General features: G+C 44.6%; 1 protein-coding gene across 2 annotated transcripts in view; it reads right to left on the bottom strand.

The window, feature by feature from the left end:
* PRAG1 (PEAK1 related, kinase-activating pseudokinase 1) overlaps positions 1–24,978 on the bottom strand; it is a 48,310-nt gene that overhangs the window by 5,915 nt on the left and 17,417 nt on the right. For both annotated transcript variants that reach the window (XM_055567223.1, XM_055567222.1), the window contains exons 4-5: positions 14,609–14,766; positions 1,433–2,172 (exon numbers count right to left, since the gene is read on the bottom strand). In XM_055567223.1, the coding sequence (XP_055423198.1) occupies positions 1,433–2,172; positions 14,609–14,766 (898 nt within the window). The remainder of the gene's footprint in view (positions 1–1,432; positions 2,173–14,608; positions 14,767–24,978) is intronic.

Raw genomic sequence — 24,978 nt, 5'->3', positions numbered from 1 at the left:
ACAAACAGAGGAACCAACGTGAGCCTGAGCAGGTGCGAACCTGCAACCGAAGCTCCTGCATCCCAGACACGGATGAGCTCGGCTGCAGACAGGCAGCTCGGGAAGGGGCCTGCTCCCCCTCCTGGGGACCCAGAGGATTCAGATGACTATTCCATCCAGAACCAGCACTAATGAAGTGGAACGGTGGCGCATGCAGGAGGATGCTCTGCACCCCGCCTCCACCCCATCATCAGGCCAGGCACATCTGCAAATTGATGCTGCTGTTCCCTAGACTCTGAATACTTGAAATTCTTCAAATTTCCTTTTCATAAAATATTGAGCTCCAATATAAAAAAAAGTTAAAAAAATTTAAAAAGAAATTTCCTTTTCACACGCTACGGAGATACTCCCTGATCTGCCAAGGCTCCAGCAGAATCACAGAGAACACTGGGACTCTCTTCCTTAACAGGCTCAAGGTCTATCTGCTGGTTTCCTTATTATTTTTTGATATGGACCATTTTTAAAGGTTTTACTGATTTGGTTTCAATATTGTTTCTGTTTTGGGTTTTTTGGTTGGGAGGCACGTGGGACCTCAGCTTCCTGACCAGGGATCAAACCAGCATCCCCTGCATTGGAAGATGAAGCCTTAACCACTGGACTGCCAGGGAAGTCCCTCCTTATGGTTTAGATTTCAGATGAAATGAACAACACTGCCTTCTAATGTTCTCTGGGAATGCGAATTTTCTGCACTGTTCTTCAGAATTGGCTAACTCTACATTATTACAGGAGGTCTTAGAATCCAAGCTGCATATCACAATCATGAATCTAAAAAACCAAACCCCTTGATCCAGAAGTTCTGATCCAGTAGCAGACCTGGCACCAAGTGGCCCCCTTGGGCCACATCACTTTCTACCCCATGGGCAAGAAGGATTAAAAGCCTGTCCCACCAGGCTTGTTCCTCCTCAAAATGGAGAGGTCAGCTGTCTCTTGACAGTGAAGGAGCCCCCAGGTCCAGCCCCAGGAGGCAGGGGACAGTAACTGATGCACTTGAACACAAGAAAATGTTCAGGGTGGAAGCAGAGCGGTGATTCAAAGATCATTTTCTCAGGTCCACTGGGTCAGCAGAAGCAAAGAACTTCCTAAAAGCACCTCCACCCCCTTGACTTTCAAGGAGTTCAAATTTACATCCCTTCATTGGATGGGTACAGATCCCGGGCTCTGGGCTGCCTGTGATGACCAGGCTGACCACATTCAGCTCACTCTTTCCTCCACTGAACACGTGCATACAACTCACACTGTCCTGGGCCAGGAAGAGTGAACTCACTGAGCATTTCCAGGAAATGACCCTCCTCTGGGAGGTGGCCGAGGGGACAAGACTTCTCAAGCCACAGGGCTGCCAGTCAGGACCGCCAGCTGCATGGCGGGGGAGTGGGAGGCGGGGGGTGAGACCTACCTTCACAGCGTAGGTGCTGCCGGGGTCCTCGGAGCAGGTGGCACAATAGTAAATGGCATCCCCCGAGTCACAGCAGGGCTTGTTACAGGTCAGCTTGAACAGGGACCAGTTATTCTCGCTGAAGTGCAGCTCCTTCTTCTGGCCACCCATGAAGAGGTCCTCGCATCTGGCCACAAGGCGGACCAGGGACTGGGCGTAGAGCCCCCCCAGCTTGGCGTAGGTGCCCTCTTTGCTGCTGATGCTGTTCAGGAGGCTGTGGAGCTGCAGCTGAGTGCTGCCCGCTGAGGCCTGGCTGGACACGCTCAGCTGGGAGGATGAGGCGGAGGAGACCCCTTTGCCCTGCAGGCCTTTGCTGCCCCCCAGCCCCAGCGCAGGGCTGCGGTGGCCACTGCCTTTGGAAGTTTTCTCCAGTGGCTCGGAAGCAGAGAAGACGTGCTGGTGGCGGCCGCCAGGGCCTGAGGCGTAGCTGAAGTGGGAGTCCTCATGAGCACAGACGTTAGTCTCCGAGTGGCTGAGGTTCAGCTTGGGACTTGCTGTTCTGGGCTTGGGAGAGCCCTGGGTCCAGAAGAAGCCATCGGGGGAAGAGGCCGCCCGACTCACGAGCTTCTTCTGGGGAAGAGGCGGGGGCTGCAGGGGGTCACCGGGAGACACATCCTCGGTGGAGCCTGAAGGGAAGGGGACGGGGGCAAAGAGCTTCTTCCTGCTGTTGGTGGGCGAGTGAGCTGGCTCAGATGACGGACCTGAGAGAGAGAAACAGAAATTCTCAGGCTAGAAATCCATGCTGCTCAGTTCCAGGGTCCTGTTGGCTTTTTTTTCCCATCAAAGTAATTTATTTTATATTGTTTTTATCTATTTCTTGAAGAGACAACATATGCATATGAACAAATTAAAGTGCAAAAAAGGTATACAATGCCAATGAGTCTTCCTCCTATCCGGTCCCTCAGCATCCAGTCCCTCTAATCAAAAGGACACCACTGCTGGCAATTTCTCACGCATCCTTCTGCAGATCCGCCAAACAACCAAAACACACACACACGCAACATACACACGTTTACACAAAGGAGAGCAAACGGTGCCCACTGATCCCAATATTCCTTTTCTTCATTTGCCACTATGGATTGGAGATAGTCCACATCAGATGATGTTCAGGTGTATTTCATTCTTTTTAACAGGTGCCCCATAGCTTAAAGCTCAACATTCAGAAAATGAAGATCATGGCATCCGGTCCCATCACTTCATGGGAAATAGATGGGGAAACAGTGGAAACAGTGTCAGACTTTATTTTTCTGGGCTCCAAAATCACTACAGATGATGACTGCAGCCATGAAATTAAAAGACGCTTACTCCTTGGAAGGAAAGTTATGACCAACCTAGATAGCATATGCAAAAGCAGAGACATTACTTTGCCAACAAAGGTCCGTCTAGTCAAGGCTATGGCTTTTCCTGTGGTCATGTATGGATGTGAGACTTGGACTGTGAAGAAGGCTGAGCGCTGAAGAATTGATGCTTTTGAACTGTGGTGTTGGAGAAGACTCTTGAGAGTCCCTTGGACTGCAAGGGGATCCAACCAGTCCATTCTGAAAGAGATCAGCCCTGGGATTTCTTTGGAAGGAATGATGCTAAAGCTGAAACTCCAGTACTTTGGCCACCTCATGTGAAGAGTTGACTCATTGGAAAAGACTCTGATGCTGGGAGAGATTGGGGGCAGGAGGAGAAGGGGACAACAGAGGATGAAATGGCTGGATGGCATCACTGACTTGATGGACATGAGTCTCAGTGAACTCCGGGAGTTGGTGATGGACAGGGAGGCCTGGTGTGCTGCGATTCATGGGGTCGCAAAGAGTCAGACACAACTGAGCGATTGATCTGATCAAACTATATCATTTTATGCAAGTATCATAATTTATTTAACCAGCTCCTGCTGGATGGCTACTTAGGTTGCTTCTAATATGTGGCAAACAATGTTGCAACAGAAACAACAAACGTGAACATGTGTGGCTTGGCTGGATTTTTTCAAAAAGTCAGTTTATAGAGGGTAGTGTTTAGCTGCAATATAATGCCTCCTTTTTAGTGTGTAATTCTATGAGTTTTGACAAACTGATGGCCTGGGGGACAGGGCAGGCCCACAGACATTTTAGAAGGCAAACAATGGTGGTGGTGGTGTAGTCATTAAGCTATGTGCATCTCTTACGACCCCATGGACTGTAGCCCACCAGGCTCCTCTGTCCATGGAATTTTCCACGCAAGAATGCTGGAGTGGGTTGCCATTTTCTTCTCTGGGGATCTTCCCAACCCAGGGATTGAACACGAGTCTCCCCCATTGTGGGCAGATTTTTTTTTTTTTAACCTCTGAGCCACCAGGGAAGCCCAGAGGGCAAAGGAAGGTGATTTTATAAAAGAAGCAGCAGAAAAGTGAGTGGTTCCTAGGCCCCTGAGTTCCCAGAGTGGTGCACATGGATACTGATATGATTCTGGGAAAGTTCCGTCACTGCCCCAGGTCTCCACAGAGCACAGGTACATCCAGAAACATCACAGAAGGTGAGATGGATGGCCAGGCTAGACAGAGCGAAGACTGGACTTCATCTTTGTATCACTGCATGAAATGGAGAGCTCACAATGAAACAAGAGTTCAAGTAAAAAAACATTTAAGAAAAGGTACTGACATTGGAGACAAGGAAGTGCCAACTGAAATAATACTCATTTATTTCACTCTAAGAACTGATTCAAAGATGTACCCACTATTTTAATAAAAGCTTTTAGGGGGATTAAAAGAAACCCATTAACTTTATCCATATGTGGTAAAATGCATGCTATTCTCCTGAAGGTTAAAATGTGAAAGAAACAGGGGTCTCAGATTTAAGGAAATGGACAGTTATGATGTGCACCCATCATTTTCAGGGGGCCCCCAACCTCCAGGATCTAATGGCTGATGACCTGAGGTGAAGCTGATGTAATAATAATAAAGTGCACAATAACTGTAATTTGCTTGAATCATCCCCAAACCATCTCACCCCCTGCCACCCACAGTCTGTGGAAAAACTGTCCTGCAGGAAACCAGTCCCTGGTGCCAGAAAAGTTGTGCATGTCCCCTCCTAAGGGCAGGGCACGCAGTACCTCTCTGAGCCCCTCTCCTCTCAGCAGGACGACTAGCATGAAAGATGCACAACAAACCCAGAGGCCTGAGACACGTGGAGACCTGTGTCAGTTCTGTGTACTTCACTCAAGGCCTTTGTAGGGCTGCTTGCGCATATGTGATAGCTGTTCATGCCTGAGTCTCTCTCTGCTTTCTCCAGCCGAAGTTGGACAGAAGTGGCCGGCACCAAGCCTCTCATATCCACATGGGGCAGGGCGTGGGGTGGGGGGTGGTTTCCTTACTTAACATGCTTCTCCATAGGCAAGAGAGAGCAAGGTGGACGACCACGTCGTCATGCGTTGATATCCGTGCCCCAGCCTCACTGACCAGCATCAGTGAGCGACAGCAGAGCAAGCCCAGTGCGAAGCCCCCAGAAGGACAGAGGTAGTACACACAGCTCGCTGCACCCAGGAGCTGGGAACCAGGTTCAGGCAAAGAGATGTATTATCAACACTCAGAAGATAAGGGTGGGGGAGGAGTGGAGTGTGATCAGAATTCCGGTCAATCAGCCCTGATGTTCACTGGAAGGATGAATGCTGAGGCTGAAACTCTAATACTTTGGCCACCTGATGCGAAGAAGAGCCAACTCACTGGAAAAGACCCCAGTGCTGGGAAAGATTGAGGACAGGAGAAGAAAGGGATGACAGAGGATGAGATAGTTGGATGGCATCACTGACTCAGTGGACATGAGTTTGAGCAAACTCTGGGAGATGGTGAAGGACAGGGAAGCCTGGCATGCTGCAGTCAGTCCATGGGGTCACAAAGAGTCGGACACGACTGAGCGACTGGACAACAACAACCAGTAACAGGGACACCCTGCCTATGACTCCTGCTCCCCAGTTCAACTGGCCGGGGAGGTCGGTGACCAATCAGCTTGTGGACTAGTCCCCTCTAGCCTCATGCTTATACCCACCCCCTTATTTGGTGTGCTTTTCTTGCCTTCCTTGTACGGCTCTCACCACATCCCTTTCTGCCTCTACCCTGACCTGAGGGTGCACAGAGAGATGTCAGCTGTCAATCTTACTCAGCTGAGTTTCCTCATTTAAAACTGACCAGACTGCATCCCCACAAAGGCCCCTTCCAAAACTAATAGTCTACAATTTCAGCCACTCTTTCCATTTTCAACAGCTCCTCATGTGTATTCTGACTCAAAGCTGCCCCTGAAAGAAAATACCTCTATACTGATGGTTATCTGGCTTCCTCTGTTCCTCTAGCTCTAGCTCTCATATGCTGTGGCTGGAAAACTTTTCAGTCTTTAAGAATAGCAGGAATCTTAAAAAAAAAAAAATATATATATATATATATATATATATATGTGTGTGTGTGTGTATATATATATATAAAATCAGCGACACTTCTTACCCTGGATTACCAAAGAAAACCAAGAGGTTGTGCTTTAGCACAAAAAATAACAGTTGGAAGGAAGTGATTTTTTTCTCCTTTGCTCTGTAGGTGTTCCCTTGCTTTCTTGTGGGAACTGTGAGTCAGTGGCTTTGATGAGATCTATATCCTGCAACCTCTGAACTAAGTCCAGCCAGGAGTACTGGATATTAGGAGGAGGCGTGGCTTCAAGGATTAGTGTGTAGGCTGGTTCCTTTTTCTTTATTTCTTAGACGTTAAGTGTTTGTCACCCAACAAGCACCGCCTAAAGCACCGAGCAGTCAGATGATGGCACCGCGCAGGAAGGCTCCCAGCCAGGCGCTTGCCTGGTGGATGGACAGGACTACATGACACAGACCTCATCCAGTGAAGTGAGGCTCACTGGAAATGTGCCCTTTCCCTGTTTAACTGGGCATTACATGTGTGTGTGTGTGTGTGTGTGTGTGTGTGCATGCTAACTCGCTTCAGGCATGTCCGACTCTTTGTGACTCTATGGTCTGTAGCCTGCCAGGCTCCTCCATCCACGAGATTCTCCAGGAAAGAATATTGGAGTGGGTTGCCATGCCCTCCTCCTGGGGATCTTCCCGACCCAGGGATCAAAACTGTGTCTCTTACATCTCCTACACTGTCAGGTGGGTTCTTTATCACCACCTCCACCTGGGAAGCTGTTTACATACACATTTGGTAGTTTGGTAACAGGTACCCCACCTTCTGTCCTAAGGCATTCTTAATCCACGCTTCAGACATGGATCCATGACTGATGAGAAGACAGTAATTCTCTCTGATGGCTCCCAGGTACCACGGGACTGAATAAATAACATCTCAGCTGTTAATATTCTTAGGGCTTCTCAGAAAGAGATGTCCATGTGTGACCCTTCTCAATGAAACTGTGATTTCTCCACCTCAAGGTAGACAGTAGCCGTCTTCTATGGAATCAGAGGGAGCCCCCGAAAGCCCACTCTGGCTCTGTCATGCTCTTGACTCTTGCGTGGGGCACCTCCTCAGAAACATGGCTGTGACCTTGCAGAGGCTAGACGTGTAGCAGCTGCCACTCTCTGCATTTGGAAGAGCCAGAAAGAAGAGGGCAAACATGCCTAAATAGTCTCCAAACTCCCAGGCAAGCCACTGGTTTAGAAAAATGTGCCTAAAAAAATCATGAAACACTTTGGCCAACAGCCCATATTCTCAGGACTTGGATCCAAGAGTGCACGAGACAGAGTCAAATATATCCTGGGGTTCTAGGCCGGTGTTAGGTCATTCTGTTTCCAAATTCTGGCTTACAATTAAGGGTATAAAAAGGGTAAGAATGGAAAATACTTTCCTGGGAAGCCTGCCTACATCACAGTTACATCATTGGTAGTTTTTTAAAAATATGACTTTGTGTACTAATAGGGCCAGAGAGCTATAATCCCCATTTCCTAAGTTTTTCCTTTCAATTTTCAATTCTGCATATGAAGCCGGTAGCTAGACATACAGCAGAACAGATCCGCATCTCTTTAGTGCCTGTGCTTCAGAGAAAAGTGTTTCCTCGGACGAAACTAACTATCACACGGTACGCGGGGTGGGATCTTAGAACAACCGACGGGAAGGTGAACTCGTTTGGTGCCATACTACTGAGAAAGCAGAGAAGAGCAACCAGGATTTCAACGGTCCGGAAAAAGAGCTTAACTCCTATGCAGAAACGCAAGCCAAAAGTTCAACCCCAGCACTGTGAGGTTTTCTTATTATAGAGTCCTCTCTTCTGGCTGGGTTTTAATAGGTACTTTCATTGTTCTCTACAGCCAAAATGAGAGCTGGGCTTCAGGAGGAAGTGGTCAGTCCAATTTTGAAACGTATAAATAAGCCCATGTGGCTCCCTCGGCGCCTGGCTCTGCCCTCTGACGGCGGATGTAAAGGGCTGAATGACACAGACCTTGACAGCAGAGAGGCCACAGCAAATGTGGGGACGAAGGGCAGGGTCCCAGCTAAGAGCCCCCCAGCCCAGCTCCAAACTTTAGCTTTGGCATCTGACTGTTCTCCACCTTGTAAAGGAAAGTAAATGGAATTTTCTTTTGTTCGAAACACTGAGGGTTTTGTGGATCCTTTTTTAAAATGAGGGTAAGAGGAAATGACTGGCTGGCTGGAAATGACTGTATAGATTAATCCATTCATTCACTCAGTATTTCCTGAGTACCTACTACAGGCAAGGCAGAGGGAACAAAGTAGATGGAGAAACCTCGTCCGCACCATGGCCTGCTTCAATCCCTACATGTTCAAGGTGAGAAAACTGAAGCCATCGGTGGAGGCCAGCATCACACAGGAAGTGCTAGTCTTGCAGATTTTGGCCAAAACCCCTTCCCCCCACCCCCAGAAGATGTTAAGGGTCGGGGTGGAGGGTATGTTTTAGACTCACAGAGAGTAATTTTTTCCTCCAAAGGAAAACTGTACAAGCTCTTGTTTGGTTCCACAATCAAAACAGACTAAGCTCTATTTTTGTTGTTGTTGTTGTTGTTAAAGGAAGGCATATGGCATTCCTTCAAGAGGAATGCTTACTTTTTCAAGAAGGCAAACGTGGTCTGAAAATGGAAACACATTATTAGCATTTTACAGTTGTATGGAAAATGTGGCATTTGTGAGATGTCTCTCCGGACTGCTTAAGCATCCCAAGAAACAGTGATCAACCGTGATCACTGTGATCAGTAGTTATCAACTGTCAGTAGGCCACTGACACACAAAATGGGGAAGCACCGTCTGTCTGGAAAACAGGCTCATGCAAACTATTTCATGTCTACAGCCCGTGTGTGCTTCCAGAATCAGGATTCTTCCCATTATAACACAATCATTAAGGGTTTGCTTCCAAATTAACAGTAAAATTAAATGTTCACGGTACTTTTGCATGCTGCTGATGGAAGCATAAATTGACATTTTTAGAGGTTAATTTGGTAACATCTATTTTAAAATGCATATATGTTTTGACATATCAATTCCACTTCTAAGACGTTATCTTACAGATAGGCTCACCAAATTATCTCAGTGTATGTCCCAGAATGCTACTGTAGACTTGTAATGAAAGGAACCTACATATGCATCGACAGGAGGAGGGTTTAACTCATTCAGACAATGAAAAAATATGCACCATGAAAAGAAAATGAGGTTGACCTAGAGGTTCTGATTTGAAGGAGTTCAAGGTACAGTAAGTACAAAAGTGTGTAGAACTGAAGCTTATGATATTTGGAATATGGATACAAATTTGTGGGATGATATAGAAAAAATGTTCCAAGTGGGGGTGGGAGCTGGGATGGGAGTGTCTGAAGACTGGCTTTTCATTTTATATCTTTCTCCACTGTTTAGATTTGTATCATAGACATGTATGGACTTTACTGAAATAATAACATGTTTTTAAATTTAGTTTAAAGGGAATAGCTCAACCTAAGATGAAGCTTTAAGTGTGGTGATATTGTGAGGGCTCAGGCCACACTTACACTTAAAAATGAGTTATCTTTTCTTTAGGATAAGTTCTCCAACCTTTAGTAATAGATCTTTCAGAACAGAACCCATGATTCAGTCTATCTCCATGGAGGGCTGGAAGGAGAGATACACTGTTAGAGCAAAACACGGATGGAATATAGACTGAACCCATCCATTTAGGATCAAGCATTCTAACAAGCCTGCTTAATTAACAGAAAACACACTATTTTTGGCTCAGAAGTTTTAGATATCTTTTTCAGGACCACCATTTTTTTTTTTTTTTTTTTTTGCTTGCTTCATGTAGCTTGCAGGATCTCAGTTCCCTGAAACAGGGATTAAACCCAGGCCACAGCAAAGCCCAGAATCCTAACTACTACACCACCAGGGAACTCCCAGGACTACCTTTTTGAAAATACTGTTTCTTCTTACAGAGGCTCAGGTAATAGCCTGAGTGGGTGAGCAAGGGCTCAGTGAGGGCCAGGCTGATGTCTGCTCTTGGTGGGCTTACTGTCTCCTCTTGACAGGTGTGTCCCACCCCCTTCCTGGCTGACTTTTCCCTGTAGCACTTACTGCCGTCTGACATACTGGCTACCTGAGTTCTTATCCTCCTCTCTGTCCATGTCTCCTCACTACAACGTGAGCTCTATGGAAGAAGGGACGTGGCACTTCTGTCCCTGCTGTGTCTTCAACATCTAAAATTGTACTCAATCCATAGTTTGTGTGGGATTTCCCAGGTGGCTCAGTGGTAAAGAATCTGCCTGCCAATGCATGAGACGCAGGAGACCCAGGTTAGATCCCTGGGTCAGGAAGATCTCCTGGGGAAAGAAATGGCAACTCCCTCCAGTATTCTTGCCTGGGAAATCCCATGGACAGAGGAGCTGGGCAGTCTACAGTCCATGGGGTCACAGAGTCCGACACAACTGAGCAACTAAGCACATTGTGACTGCGTTAATGTCTGTATTTTTTAAATCCTCTTGGCATTATTATTGAGAAATACAAGCCCACTACTGTCAAGATAGTTAATGAACTTTCTGTGCCTCTGGTTTGCCAGCGACAAAAATCATAACAGAAACACTGCCTGGGTATATTTCTTCATGGGAGTTTATAGTCACTACTCTCTGGTTACTTAGACCTCTCATCTATCCCTTGTGACCACATTTTCAGTTCAATGGGAGATGGGAGCCTGGCATCCATGATGTTTGTTTAACTGTGGAACTCTTAATTGAAATGTTCTCCTACATCAAAAGGGAAAATGATCTTAATGCAATTAAGAGGTTTGCAATATTTAAAAGTAACCATTTAAAAGCACATGAGTTTCCTGATGACCATTCCTCCCACCCCCATGCATCCATTCACTCCAGATGACCTTCCCCTTGGCAGCGTTCATAGATCTGTCCTTACACATGCAGTTTGTCCCTCCCTAACCAAGCATAAACCTGACAACTGCTTAGATGGATTTTTCCTTTCACCACGTTGACCCACTGTTCACTGGAACTGCCCACATGGACAAATGGGATAACAGATGTGCTCAGAGGAGTAAGAAATGCGACATAAGCACAAAGAGCTGAATTAACATTGATACAAAAATATTTTGTCAAGTTTAGACAAACTCACTTTTTAAAAATGCAACAAAGTTACCGCTTGCAATTATGTTTATTTTTCTTATAAAATTAAAAACTTTTGCAGGGGGTGGGGCACAAAACCTGGATTGAAGAAAACTAACTTTCACCAGAACCCAGGTGAGTTTCCAGGAGGTTTCTAAAAACTGCTACTATGCTACATGCCCTGGAATGACTTTGTCCTCAACTCACTCAGGCTTGCTCATACCAAAGACTCAGAATCCACAAAATGCGTCATTTTCATGAGTGAATTCTTACTGACAAAAATCAATAATCGAATGGTCTCTTTTGATTTTATATATAATATTAAAGAGGTCGATGCTACATTCTTGAATTAATTCTACCTCTCCTGTCTTGGTTCCCTGTTTCAGCTTCAACACTAGATGCCAAATAGTAACAAAAGGCACGATGGGTAAGTATTTCTGCTCCAAGGTAAAAATGAGTAAGGATCCATGGGACGAAAAGCTCACCGTTCAACAACAGATTGAAGCCAGCTGCCTTGGCTAATGATGAGTGGCTAAATGAAGGGTTTCTTACATTTCATGACTGGCGGTTCTGGATAGTCTCCAGATTAATGTTTAAAAGACATTAAAAAGGAGAAAAGAGAGAGAGAATTCCTGTGGTCTCTTGCCAGTTTCAAAGCAGGGTTCTGGGTACAGAGCCATACGTAGGAGCAGCAGATAGAAACTGGTTTGCTCTGATGAGCCACAGTCTGGTTAAGAAGCTATTGGGTTGGCCAAAAAGTTTATTTAGGTTTTTCCATAACGTGTTACAGAAAAACTTGAACGAACTTTTTGGCCAATGCAATATATACATTTTTGTTATTCCAGGAATCTAGATTTTGAGGGACATTTCCATTGACTAGCTCACAGTAAAAGGATAACCAGGAAAATGTATCCTTTTTAAAAAATCAAAGCATAGCTGGTTTACAATGTCATCTCAGTGTCAGATGGACAAGTGTTCATTTTAATTCTGAAAGTCTGAGTTAGGTGTCACCAACATACTCATAAACCCTCAAGTGGCTCCCTATTTCCAAACTCCACAGACTGGTTTGGAGAGCTTTGCACCAGCCAGCCCCCGGCCTCCCACCACCTCGTAGACGAGTGCCCCTCTTTCGCTTCCACTGAAGTGTGTCAGGCTGGTCTCACCCTCTTGCCCTGTGCATCGCCAACCTTGTGCCTTTTTTTCCTCCTGAATTGATTCCTTAACCTGCACTTCCTTAACCCCCTCTTCCTCCCATTACCTCCTCAAGTTTAACCATTCTTGACACAAGAGCTGAAGTCCCATCTCCTCAGGAAGCCTTCTCTGAACCCTCCACCAGCCCTCACTGATTCCTCTCTCTCTGGACGCTTTCATAAGCACTCTTGCTCTGAGCAGCCCAATTTGCTTGCTTACTCCATCCACCCACGGGTCAGGAATTTTAATCTTACCTTCCTGGGTAGACGGTAAGAGCCCGAGAGCAAACGTCGTGATTTGCTGGTTCTGAGAACAAAAGTGCTGGAGCAGTTTAGTCCAGTTCTCACCAACACGAGCTGGTGGGTGGCAGATGGAAGACCCTCCCACAGAATCGCTTACAATCCCAAAAGAGCAGGTCCCTGAGGACCAGCACAGGGTCTAATGGATCACGTGCCCAGCCCAGCCCTTCACAAAATAATGTGCTTTGTAGAAATTTCTGCACAATTGAAGGGGGAAAGGAAAAAGACAGACGCCCAGGATAACCTGCAGAGAAAGAAAATGTTCTTTTGCCACTTCCTACCCAAATCAAGGCTAAGATATTTCCTGTTTTTAAGTCAGAGCTATCGGAAGTTTCCCATCAGAACACACCACAGACTGACTTCTATGCTTCTGTCTGAGTGGCACTAATCTTTTAGATAGAAAAATGTTGGTGACAATAAATTCACACTGGAACTTTCTACTCTAAAAATGCCTACGGAGAAGAAATATTTCCTTAGGACTGAGAGGGTCATGATAGCACACGTTCAAACCTATCGTGCTAGGGCAAGTCGATGAGAAATACAGGAGTCAACACACACACACACTCACACAAATGTTAAAGGCTGAAGGTTCTAATACTACCCATCAAAACTACAGGAAAGTTTTAGGAACACAGTCATCCCTCGTTTTCCCTGGGGGAACTGGTTCCAGGAATCCCCTGGGATACCATAGATGTTCAAGTGTCTTATACAAAACAGCAGCAGAGTACCGTCAGCCTGCTGTATCTGCAGGTTCGGCATCCATTGATTTCACCAAAGATTTAACCTTGGGAACCTGTTCGAATCTGTGAATTCAGAGCCTGCAGATATGGGGGCGGGGAGGGGGGTAGGGGGGTGGGGAGGCAACTGTATACTCAATCAGGACATGTGTATATGTGTGATAAATTGCTTCTAACTCTTTGCGACCCTATGGACTGCAGCCCGCCAGGCTCCTCTGTCCATGAGATTCTCCAGGCAAGAACACTGGAGTGGGTTGCTGTGCCCTCCTCCAAGGGATCTTCCCAACCTAGGGATTGAACCCACATCTCTTGCTTCTCTTGCACTGGCAGGTGGGTTCTTTACCACTAGTGCCACCTGGGAAGCCCAATCAGGACATACCCACATATGAAGCCTTAGAGCTTTATCCAGAAGCTCTGGGATTGGTGGTGGTCTAATGAAGCCTCCATGCTTTAATTCAACAAACACCTGCTGTGTATCCAAGTAAGTGTGTGCATATGTGTGTATGCATGTCTGTGAAAGAAAAGGAGAGACAGAGGGTGGAGGGAGAGGGAACTTGGGATTGCCATTGTGAACCAATCCTGAGGATAGAAATCAAGCGCAGACCTATATATATAATGACTCATTACCCAGGAGTCCGGAGTCTTTCGACATGCTTCCGACCTCCCACCGTATTGCCGTGTGGATGTACTATGTGTGATTGGAGAGGGAGGTATGGGGTGAAGCACCTTGCCATAAATTCAACAGGGAATAAGAATTTCTCTGGTGGTCCAGTGGTTAAGACGCCACCTTCCAATGTAGGGGTGTGGGTTCCATTTCTGGTTGAGGAATTAAGATCCCACATGCCATGCAGTGGGCTTCCCTGGTAGCTCAGCTGGTAAAGAATCCACCGGCAATGCAAGAGACCCCAGTTCAATTCCTGGATCAGGCTACCCACTCCAGTATTTTTGGACTTCCCTGGTGGCTCAGACAGTAAAGAATCCACCTGCAATGTGGGAGACATAGGTTTGATCCCTGGGTTGGGAAAATCCCCTGGAGGGCATGGCAACCCACTGCAGTATTCTTGCCTGGAGAATCCCCATGGACAGAGGAGCCTGGTTGACTACAGTCCATGGGGTTGCAAAGAGTTGGACATGACTGAGTGACTAAGCACAGCATAGCATATGCTGTGCAGTGCAGCCAAACAAATAAATAAATAAAAATAAAGAGAACTCTTATAGAAAAAATAAAAATAAAAAAACTCCTCGGTAGAGAGTCTATTTTGTGGGGAAAGTGGGACTGAGACAGTAGGTCTAGCTCAATGCTTCTAAATCTTGGCAATTCACCCAGGCCTGGCCCTCCAGGCTCAGGAGAACCTATGTCTCTCCATCAGGGTCAAGTGTGTTACCTCCATCGCTGCAGGTCCTGGAGTCGGAGGCCAGGCTGTCCGTGGAGCCCGTGGTGAAGCTGACATGGACGCCCCTGAAGGACGGGCTGAGGCTCTCGGCAGAGCCCTGGCTCACCTTCTCCAAGTCAGAGCTGCTCTTGTTCATTTTTAAAAGGTGCCTGGAAAATGTAGAAACAAACGATAAAAGTAATTAATGTTGTCTCTGTTCAAAAAAACCAGCCAATGGAGTATGAACCTACTATGCTCTTGAAGCCTGACCAGTGCCGGCAAGTTCTGAAAAAATGATTTGGGGGAAGACAGAACAGGGCTCTTCTGAAACCTTATACACATGAATGGCAGGTGATTTCTTGAGTGTGATTAAAGACAAGTGAGTCTATTAAATTTGGGAAAGCCCCCAAACCATGATTTGGGAGGAACTGCCTTCATACTCTGGCCCTCTCTGCCAAAACATGTATTTCAGCTACTATACCACGTGTCATCTCTACAAAGAAAAATTGAAGATTATCATATAAGCCAACGTACAGAGATATACAGAGATTGGGGAGGTTTTGCAAGATCACAGGACAAGTGAACTGTGGACCAAAAACAAAAGATTTCTCCTGTGCCTGGTACTCTCTTGATATAGCTTCAAAGGGTCTAGCTTGTTCTATGGAGTTAAAGGAAACATTATTTCAATTTTAACTAGATTTGTAGTGCAATGCTTAGATAGAACCATATTAAACCTTATACCAAAACTATGGAATGCATCTGCCCTTAGGCTTTCTATGAAATCTTTGATTGTGTCTCTAAGATAGAATGACTGACGCATTGGGGACAGGAATATCAAGTTCAAGAAAAGAACCTCACCTTGGAGAAAACGGTTCCCTTATTAAGTAGAAGGTTTAGCTGATTGATTTCCCTCTTTCCAAGGACTACATGAATATTCACTCTGACCTGACATTTTCCCCACACAGTGGGACAGACCACAATCAATCCAGCTCTTTCCCTGTTGGTGGTAACCTAGATTTGTCTGGACTGGTATCTCCTGATGACACTCTCTCCCACCATGGTGGATCTATATCTCAATATCTGCTGTAGGAAATACACAAAACAGTATTGATTTGGTATCAGAACTGCCTTATTTAATGCATATGACCTTACAGCCAAGAATGTATTGATTGTTCTTTGTGTTCAGCATCGCCCAGCCCTGTATGGTCCTTACAGGCAGTGGAAACTCTTGTTCATTAACAGAAAAGTTTAGAGGAAGTTTGCTCCCATGAAACATGTTCTCCAGAAATATGTGTCTCTCCCCACCTCCCACCTCTAGGACTGCACTTTTAAAAGTTTTAAATCTATTACAACTAAATATGACAGCGATGGCAATGTTACAAGTAATAATATTCTTCACATCCCAAAGGCACTCTAGGGGCCTTGGGGATATCAAATCTTAGAAAGTGCTATGGTAGTCGATTGTCTTTATTTTACCCTCTGGCAAAATATCGTCAGAGAAAGTTTCATAAAATATTTTTATCCATCCTCATCAGATCCAACAACAACGGTTTTGCAGATGAGGCCAAGACATGAAGTTGTGAATAACGACAAGTCCTCAGTCTAGCGGAAAAAAAAAGCTAGGTCTCTCTGGCAATCCAACCACATCAGAGTGGCCCTGCAGTCTCCTGGTCTACAGGCTCAGAAAATTGTCATGGGAGAAATTCCAGCACCACAGCTGCTGAGCTGATGCAGAAAAACACCAGAAGAAATGTATATCAATAGAGAAAACAAAACAAAAAGTAAATGCGGTACGTGTGAGAACATACACACGATTATTTAGCATAAAGTGAAGCATTAAAAGAAAGAAAAGTGTTCAGTTGCCAGATGCAAAGGGAACAAAGATATTAAATGACTGGTAATGAATGAATGGCCAGCTCAATTTTGTGAATCAAGGCAGTTTAACAGACCAGGAAAAAAAAGAAAGAAAATGAAAAGAGTAAGTATTTGTGAAACTTTTGTTTCAGGTGTGTGTGTGTGTCTGTGTGTGTGTATTGGATCACACTATTAAATATAATTCTTAAAATATATTTTAAAAACTTAGTTTTAAAAAGGTTAAAAGTCATCGCTCTAGAATAGGGATAGACAGACCTTTCCTTAAAGGCCCGATGGTAAATATTTTAGCCTCACGGATCATATAGTCTCTGTTGCAAGTATCAGCTCTGCTTTTGTAGCGGGGAAGGAGCCACTGACAATGCGTAAACAAATGGGCATGTTTTCTAGTAAAACTTTATTTACAACACAGATGGCTGACCTGTGGGTGGTTGATGATGACTCCCGATCTAGAACAGTCTTGTTCAATAGAAACATAATGCAAGTTATGTACATATATATAAAATTTAAAAAAAAATTAGTATCCAAATTAAAGGTAAAATTAATTTTAACAATGTATTTTACTTCACAAAATACATAAAATATTGTCATTTCACTATGTGACAAATATAAAATTAATGAGATATTTTATAGTTTTTTTATTCTAAGTCTTCAAAATCTGGTTTGTATTTTATATTTATAGCACATTGCAATTTAGGCTCCCATATTTTAGCTAGTGGCTACTGCACTGTATAGGGCAGATTTAGAAAAACTCATACATGGGGAAGACTGTTCACAGTGTTACTAACAGCAGAAACAAAATCATAGCCAGTCCAATGGCCATCAGTAAAGGAATGGATACACTGTGGTATAGTCTTGTATCAGAGCACCATATAGCATTCAAAAAATAAATAAACTTGATTTAAATGTATTAGTATGAAAAGAATTCTTAAAACACTGACTATTAAAAGTAGCTTGCAAAAGGCTCAAGTGTGACACCATTTATATACAATTTTAAAACACATTATGATTCTATGTATGTTTTACACATTTTACCACATTTACGTGGTAAAATGGAAATGACACTCAACTTCAAGACAGTGATGACTCTGGGTAGCAAGGGGAAATTGAAATGGAAATTGTATAGGGAGGGATATTCCACTGTATCTGTAATATTTCCTTTAAAAAAAAAACCCAGAGAACAAAATGGTAACTATTTGAAAAACCCTGGACACGTGCGTGTGTGAAAGTTACTCAGTTGTGTCCGACTCTGCAACCCCATGGACTATACAGTCCATGGAATACTCCAGGCCAAAATACTGGAGTGGGAAGCCTTTCCCTTGTTCCAGGGGATCTTCCCAAGCCAGGGATCGAACTCAGGTGTCCCTCATTGGACGTGGATTCTTTACCAGCTGAGCCACAAGGGAAGCCCCTGGACACATGAAAGTGAGTTTAATCATTCTTTGAACTTCACTGCATGCTTGAAAAACTTAGAAATGAACATTCTTAGAAAGAAAGAAATCACTAGGGTCTGACTAAGCCCAGGGATGGCCACTTCTATTGACCTGCTGCTGAGCCTCTGAAGGGCAAGGAACACAGATGACCCCGTGAGATTTCAATCAGTCCTCGTGGGACAGACAGGCTCTCTGAGGGTTGATTTCACCACAGAAAAGCCTCATGGATGAAAGTTATTTTTCAGTCCTAACAACTCATCTGAGACTGTGAGGGTTAATTTTTCTACATCTACTTAATATGAGAAGTCACAGTTTTAAAGCCCCACCAAGTGAACGCAGACAAAATCAGACTATTCTAGTGGCTGTAGGATAAATTCTGTGTGTGTGTGTGTAGGGAAGTGGGAAGCCTCCAAATGTAGACTTTGGTAAATCTTAGTATCCAAGCCACAAGTGCAATTTTCAAGGCTTCTGGGGATTTTACTACTGTTTCTCTACCAAAAAACCCTCAAGAAGTCCAGGTTCCCGACCAGTAACTAAAACCCCACAGGCAGTTGGGATGCTTAGATGTAAATAAGGAGGAAAGGGGTAGCCCTTTTTTAAAATTTTTCATATGAACTGCATCAAATATCATCCACCTTGGAAACCTGTATGATCTGTTGTCTTAGAGAACGGCCACTTCAATTATCGAAGAAACACAACCACACCAGACTTGAAAATGCAAAGGGGGAAGCTGGCCATCAAAGCGGGGACAGACAATCCATCGTTTTTGTGTCTCCAGTCTGTGTGTGCAATAGATTTCTCAAGAATCCTTGCAAAAGGCTTAAGATTCCAAAGGTAACTTTTCTGGGCCCTAATAGCCTGTTCTATCAGATGCAAGGCTGGATGAGAATCCGAAGGCACTCAGCAATACTCAGCCAGACTATACTTATTCTCTTTAAAGGCTCTTTTCCTTCATTAATGATAGTTTGACTTGTCTTTCATAAAACTGGTGCACACCGTCTCTGCGATGAACTCTGATGTCATGTGATTTAAGGAAGTGGCTTCATGAGGCCAAAGCCACATGCTCTAGTCTTTCCTCTCCGGGTGGCGAATAACACTCTTATCAGCTGCAGTGAGAGCACTGTCTGCACAGATGTCATTGCTCTGCGCTGTGATAAATGACTTGTTCTTGCTCAGACTTCCTTCCCTACCTCCCCCCGTGATTAGACACGGTCACAGGAGAGCAGTGTGAGATACGCAGCCAGTGGCACAGCGTCCTTAGAGATCTGAGCCCTGCAGCAGCTGCCCAGTGTTTGCAGAATGGCTTTTCCCCTCATTGTCCTTAGAGAAAGAAGCCTTGCCAGAGTTTTCTCCCTACCGTATTGGTAGAAAGCTGCAAAAAATACTAATAATCCAGCCGGAAGAGCCATCTGCCAGACTTCCTCATTCATAGGAAAAAAAAAAAACCAAGTCTAAAAATACTCCCGAGTTTTCAGAATGCCCCAAATTCTGAACAGATACCAGACCCCAGTGGGGACAGAGACTGTCTCTCAGACACGGCGGCTAGAATCCTCATACGCAGCACAACTGAAAGTGTGACCGAGGCAAACGTTCATTCTCACAGCTCTGAGTCTGGGTTAGTTCACATTGGTTTGGTTGAGAAACTTTTGCCTCTGGAGCAGAAGGTAAGAAAAGTCGCACAGCACCAGGCTGCAGTTTTACACTAGTTCTCCAGACCCCTGTACACAGTTATACCACCCAGTCTTCAGATGAATCAAGTCACTGCTATGTCTAATGTTTTGGGGAAGCCCTTTCAGGTAGCTCAGAAAGCACGAACATGTTCGAAAAACTCGATACCTTGTTTAAGTTACCAAGAAGGGAAAACAAACTGGCTTAGATGCAACTAAATCAAGTCATGCCTTAATCAAAGAATGAGAGCCTCTTACCATCCCAGACTCCAGCCCTCGGTGCTGTGATCACCCGCATGACCTCCCAGAGCCCAGGGATGGGCTGGGCTGGTGACGGCAGGGTCCCGCGGAGCAGCCCTGAGGATGAAGGGTCAGCTTCAAAGGCGGCCAAGTGTGCCCTGTCAGCCTGCTGTGAATTCACCAGCTCAGAGCTCTCCGTTTCCCCTCAGTTCCTCTCTGACTTTTCTATAAAATGCACTTCCTGTGAAAGCACAGGAAAATAGGGACGGCTCTGCCTCTGCGACCTGCGGCTTTCAATCTCCAATTGTCCTGTTGGGCTGCATCATCAGAAGCCATTCAAACACCCTCTCAAATACACTCAATTTCACCCTATTTCATTCTCTACTATTTGGCCAGATCCTAAAGTCAAAATCATTCAATGACTGGAGCTGAAACACTGGGTTAGCTTCGTGAATACAAGCACCCCATTTTTATTTATCTTATGCCTGTATGACCAGCAGTGCATTCCCCAATCCTGTCCTTTTTGAATACCATTCTCAGATTTTCCAGTAAATAAATACTGACTGCCTGCTCTGTGCCAGGTTTTGTGGATACAACAGCGAGGAGAGGTGGCACCATCCTTGCTTCAACAACCTGGTAGAAAATATCGATCAATCTCCTCTAAAAAAGTATGCAGAGGCCTCGAGCCATGGTCGTCAGAAAACATCTGCAGCCTTGGTCATTCTGACTCAAAATCTCTCCAAAATCCTTCTCTCATAATGCTGGTCAACCTTCAAGAACCCTATGCAGAGCTTGTGCAAGTATTCTTGACCTCTGCCGCCATACCGAATCAGCTCTGGTCTCGCATGGTTACAGAAACACACCTCCAGATTGTCTTTGATTTCAAATATCCCCCTCACCCCATCCCCGCACCGTGTATACATTAGAACACATGCCTAGCATTCTGTTTGGAAAAAAAAAATTATCACCATTTTGGTTAATCAATATCCACTACTTCTGCTCATATATACTCTGCTCTGGTGGGGCGAGTCTCTCATTGTCCCCAAAGCACCCTGCATTCCTGTCCCTGCCCCATCTTGGCAGAGAGGGAAACATTCTTTCTCCCTTTCAAACCTTTTCCATACCCAAGACCTAGCAGCAGCAGCATCACTTACCTACAAACCCTTCCCAAGCCATCTCAGTCTCCTCTGACTGGTCTGTGCCCTCTGGAACTCATACCAAACTGAGTCTGATTCACATCACTGAGCATTTGGTTATAATCCTGGTTGGATGATTCTGTTTCATGTGAAACAGGCTTGTTACCACCACAATTATAAACTGTTTTGAGGAGCTGTGTCCTAGTCAGGACATGCTGGAACACAGAGTCATTATTAAATACTTCTTGATTAAGTTTATCTGCCTCTGTTTCAATAACTGGGAGGCATCTAGGAGGATAAATGTTTCCTTTAAGAAAGGAATCACACTTGCCCAGCTACACTTGCCCAGCAAAACTTGCAAAAGGCAGGAACGCTGAGTAAACAACAGCCCTCCAGAAAGCTGGAGTCAACAGCTGAGGCTTTTTCATATCTACCATAAAATACCACAGTTCCCAAATATCCTGAATTTATACAATCTAACAGTATTATAGTTTAAAAAATATTTTTTTTTCCAAGAGATGGGATGAGAAAGTTAGATAGCTAAGCTGGAAAGGTTTTTATTGTTTTTATCCTTAGTGCTCTTTGATGAAGATGCTATGGGAGTTATTCTGCAAAGTGTCTAAGTGCCAAATGAAGGAACTAATGGATCCAGTCTGCTCTGGCGGCAGGCTTCCCCGCTGACTTATTAGCACATATAAAGATAGGAAATCAGTTTCATTTTGGGTCAGATGACCTTTACGGTCCCCACTGTGCAGGCTTTTTAATTTGCATTTGCAGTTAATGCACTGGTGACTGCTGGGGCACCTCAAGTTGAAAAAAGCCTTTGGTTTAACCCCAAAATGAAAGCACTTTGCATTCAGTGGAAACCATTTAAAAACAGGAATAAAGCCATGCTTATTTTTAAAGACAGCGGTATGCGCATGCATGACTGCTCACCTGCACCTATATACACATCTTTAGGTTACTAGTTAGCTGGTATAAAAATGGAAAAAAACGCTTCAATCGGTCAATTGGAAATTTGCAGCCATTTGTCCTAACTATACACAGATATACTTTGGCACTGAGAGATACAAATGGCTTTAAAAGATGACCTTTCCTGTCTCAGAAAATCAAAGTCTCTTATTTGTGGCCCCCAGTCTGCATGGCTATGTCCTTTCCCAAAGAATTTCTGATGCAGGAGAGAGGAAGGCAGCAACTCCCTAGCGTGGGAAGGTTTACGCCCAGGCTGAGGACAGGAGACCAGCTATGGAAGCAGGTAAGAGGGTGCAGAAGGACTCAGCGGCTGGACCCCATCACCTGGTCCACTACACTTGCATCTCCAATCTCATCACCTAAGAACAATGAGTCTCCAACTCCTGGCCTGTTAAGGAAGAAACGCTACATGTTCAAGAGCTTGATCATCTGTTCACACAGGGGCAGATGGGAAGAGGTGAAAAGAAGGCCATGAATGACCAATGGAAAGTAAAGACTGCTGCTGCTGCTGCTAAGTCGCTTCAGTCATGTTCGACTCTGTGCAACCCCATAGACGGCAGCCTGCTAGGCTGCCCCGTCCCTGGGATTCTCCAGGCAAGAACACTGGAGTGGGTTGCCATTTCCTTCTCCAATGCATGAAAGTGAAAAGTGAAAGTGAAGTCACTCAGTTGTGTCCGACTCTTAGCGACCACATGAACTGCAGCCCACCAGGCTCCTCCATCCATGGGATTTTCCAGGCAAGAGTACTGGAGAGGGGTGCCATTGCCTTCTCCGAAAGTCAAGACTGAACAACTACAATCCACAGACGGGCCCTCCCACCAGCTGCCCTGCCCACAGGTCAGCACAGTGTGGAAGAAATCTCCGGAACCTTTGGGAACAACAGCAATGAAAACATTTGAAAAGCTTCCCAGATGAGTTTCACTCTTAAGAGCATGGGCCCTGGGGCATCCCATGCACAAAATGGAGATAATACTACTACTTACCTCATTGGGGGGAGGAGGGGGTGGTGGTTAGGAGGAGTTGATGACTTAATATTTAATAAGTGCTAAAAACAGCACCAGGTACAAAGAAAGTACTAGTTATACAGAAAGATGGGAGGATGGATGGATGGATAGATGGGGACAGACAGACAGACAGAAGACTTCAGCAGCCTCCAGCAAATCCAGTATCTTGCTACCTGGATAGAAAATACCTAGATATTTTCTAATAGATAGGCTAGAGATTTCACTTTCATATTTTAAAGAGACCCAAAGATGAAACAAACATCTCCCATCTGACTCCTGCACGAGGTAGCCCAGTGCTTCTCTAGGAAAGCACACAACCATGCCGACTGGTACCACAATGAACTCAAACTTCCTGACAGCTAGCCCTTGTGGCTCCCAGGCCATCCTTTCATGGGACCTCCCATTCTCCAAAGCAGCTGTTCTAACCTTTCATCCCATTATTTGCTTTTCTTAGCCACTATCTTCACCTCTCTCAAGTAAGCCTGGGTTTGCTCCAACTTCCAGCTACTACAAACAATATTGTACTGATCTTCACTGAGTTTTACTTGAAGGCATCATTCAGGGATGGAGAGGGCCCAGGGTATTCTTATATTTTATTTTCCTGGGTAATTCATTTTAGCTCCCCTTACACCTAGATCTCAACAATTAATGATTAAATGACTATCACAAGCAGGAGGAAAGGCAGATCAACACTGAAGGAGGCAAAGAAAAAGGATTGAGGGGCTGGATTTAGGATTTACTATTCACTGTGCAGACAATTCCCTGTGTCAAGCTCTGGAGAAGACACAAATATCAAGGAGGTATTTTGAAAGATCTAAAGGGAAGTCACCAAGTAAATATAACAGATCAGCAAATATTCCTGTCTGGGTTTTCTTCTACTTTCTCCTAGGGAGACGTGTTCTATCCTCATGTTGAATATTTTCATGAAAAAAGATGACCTCACTTACCACCAGTCAAAAAGACTTGGAAAAATTATATGTAAGTAATTATGAAAACAATAGTTTTCAATTTCTAAAATATAAATTTATATCATAATATTTAATATTAATTTATATAAATATAAATATTATATTTTTAATATTCAGATCAGATCAGATCAGTTGCTCAGTCGTGTCCGACTCTTTGTGACCCCATGAATCGCAGTACGCCAGGCCTCCCTGTCCATTACCAACTCCCGGAGTTCACTCAGACTCACGTCCATCGAGTCAGTGATGCCATCCAGCCATCTCATCCTCTGTTGTCCCCTTCTCCTCCTGCCCCCAATCCCTCCCAGCATCAGAGTCTTTTCCAATGAGTCAACTCTTCACATGAGGTGGCCAAAGGACTGGAGTTTCAGCTTCAGCATCTCTCCTTCCAAAGAAATCCCAGGGCTGATCTCCTTCAGAATGGACTGGTTGGATCTCCTTGCAGTCCAAGGGACTCTCAAGAGTCTTCTCCAACACCACAGTTCAAAAGCATCAATTCTTCAGCGCTCAGCCTTCTTCACAGTTCAACTCTCACATCCATACATGACCACAGGAAAAAGCATAGCCTTGACTAGACAAACATATTTAATATTTCCAATTTCAAACTCCTCCAAAAGATTCTGACATATACCTCCTGCCTCGACTCCCTTACCCCAACCACCTGGGGCACAGAAAGTCAGTGCTAAAAGTTAAAAGAGGGTGAGGCTAACATGTCTTGTTTAACATGATTTAAGGAATGAAAACATAAATGCAAGGTCTTTAAAGAGAAAAAATACACTATATATTGGATACTAGAATTAATGGTAACTGTTGTTTACTAAAATACAAACTTCCAAAAATTCATGGAATATTCATAATCACTCATTATAATTCACAAAATATTCATAGTCACTCATTAAAAGTCAGAAAATATTCATAATCACTCATTAAGAGGAAATAAAACATTTGGCACAAAATGGAAGTTGTAATCAGAAGACCTTCTTCTGCAAACACTTCGCTTAGGGCTACAATGGGCTAGACAGACCACAGATCCTCTCCCAGGTGTGGGACTTTCAAATTAGTACAGTGAAGTGTTAAGTTGCTCAGTCATGTC

Source organism: Bubalus kerabau, chromosome 2 (assembly GCF_029407905.1).
Source record: "Bubalus kerabau isolate K-KA32 ecotype Philippines breed swamp buffalo chromosome 2, PCC_UOA_SB_1v2, whole genome shotgun sequence".
Lineage (NCBI taxonomy): Eukaryota > Metazoa > Chordata > Mammalia > Artiodactyla > Bovidae > Bubalus > Bubalus kerabau.
The sequence above is the reverse complement of the archived record's forward strand: the minus strand, read 5'-3'. Positions and strand labels throughout refer to the sequence as shown.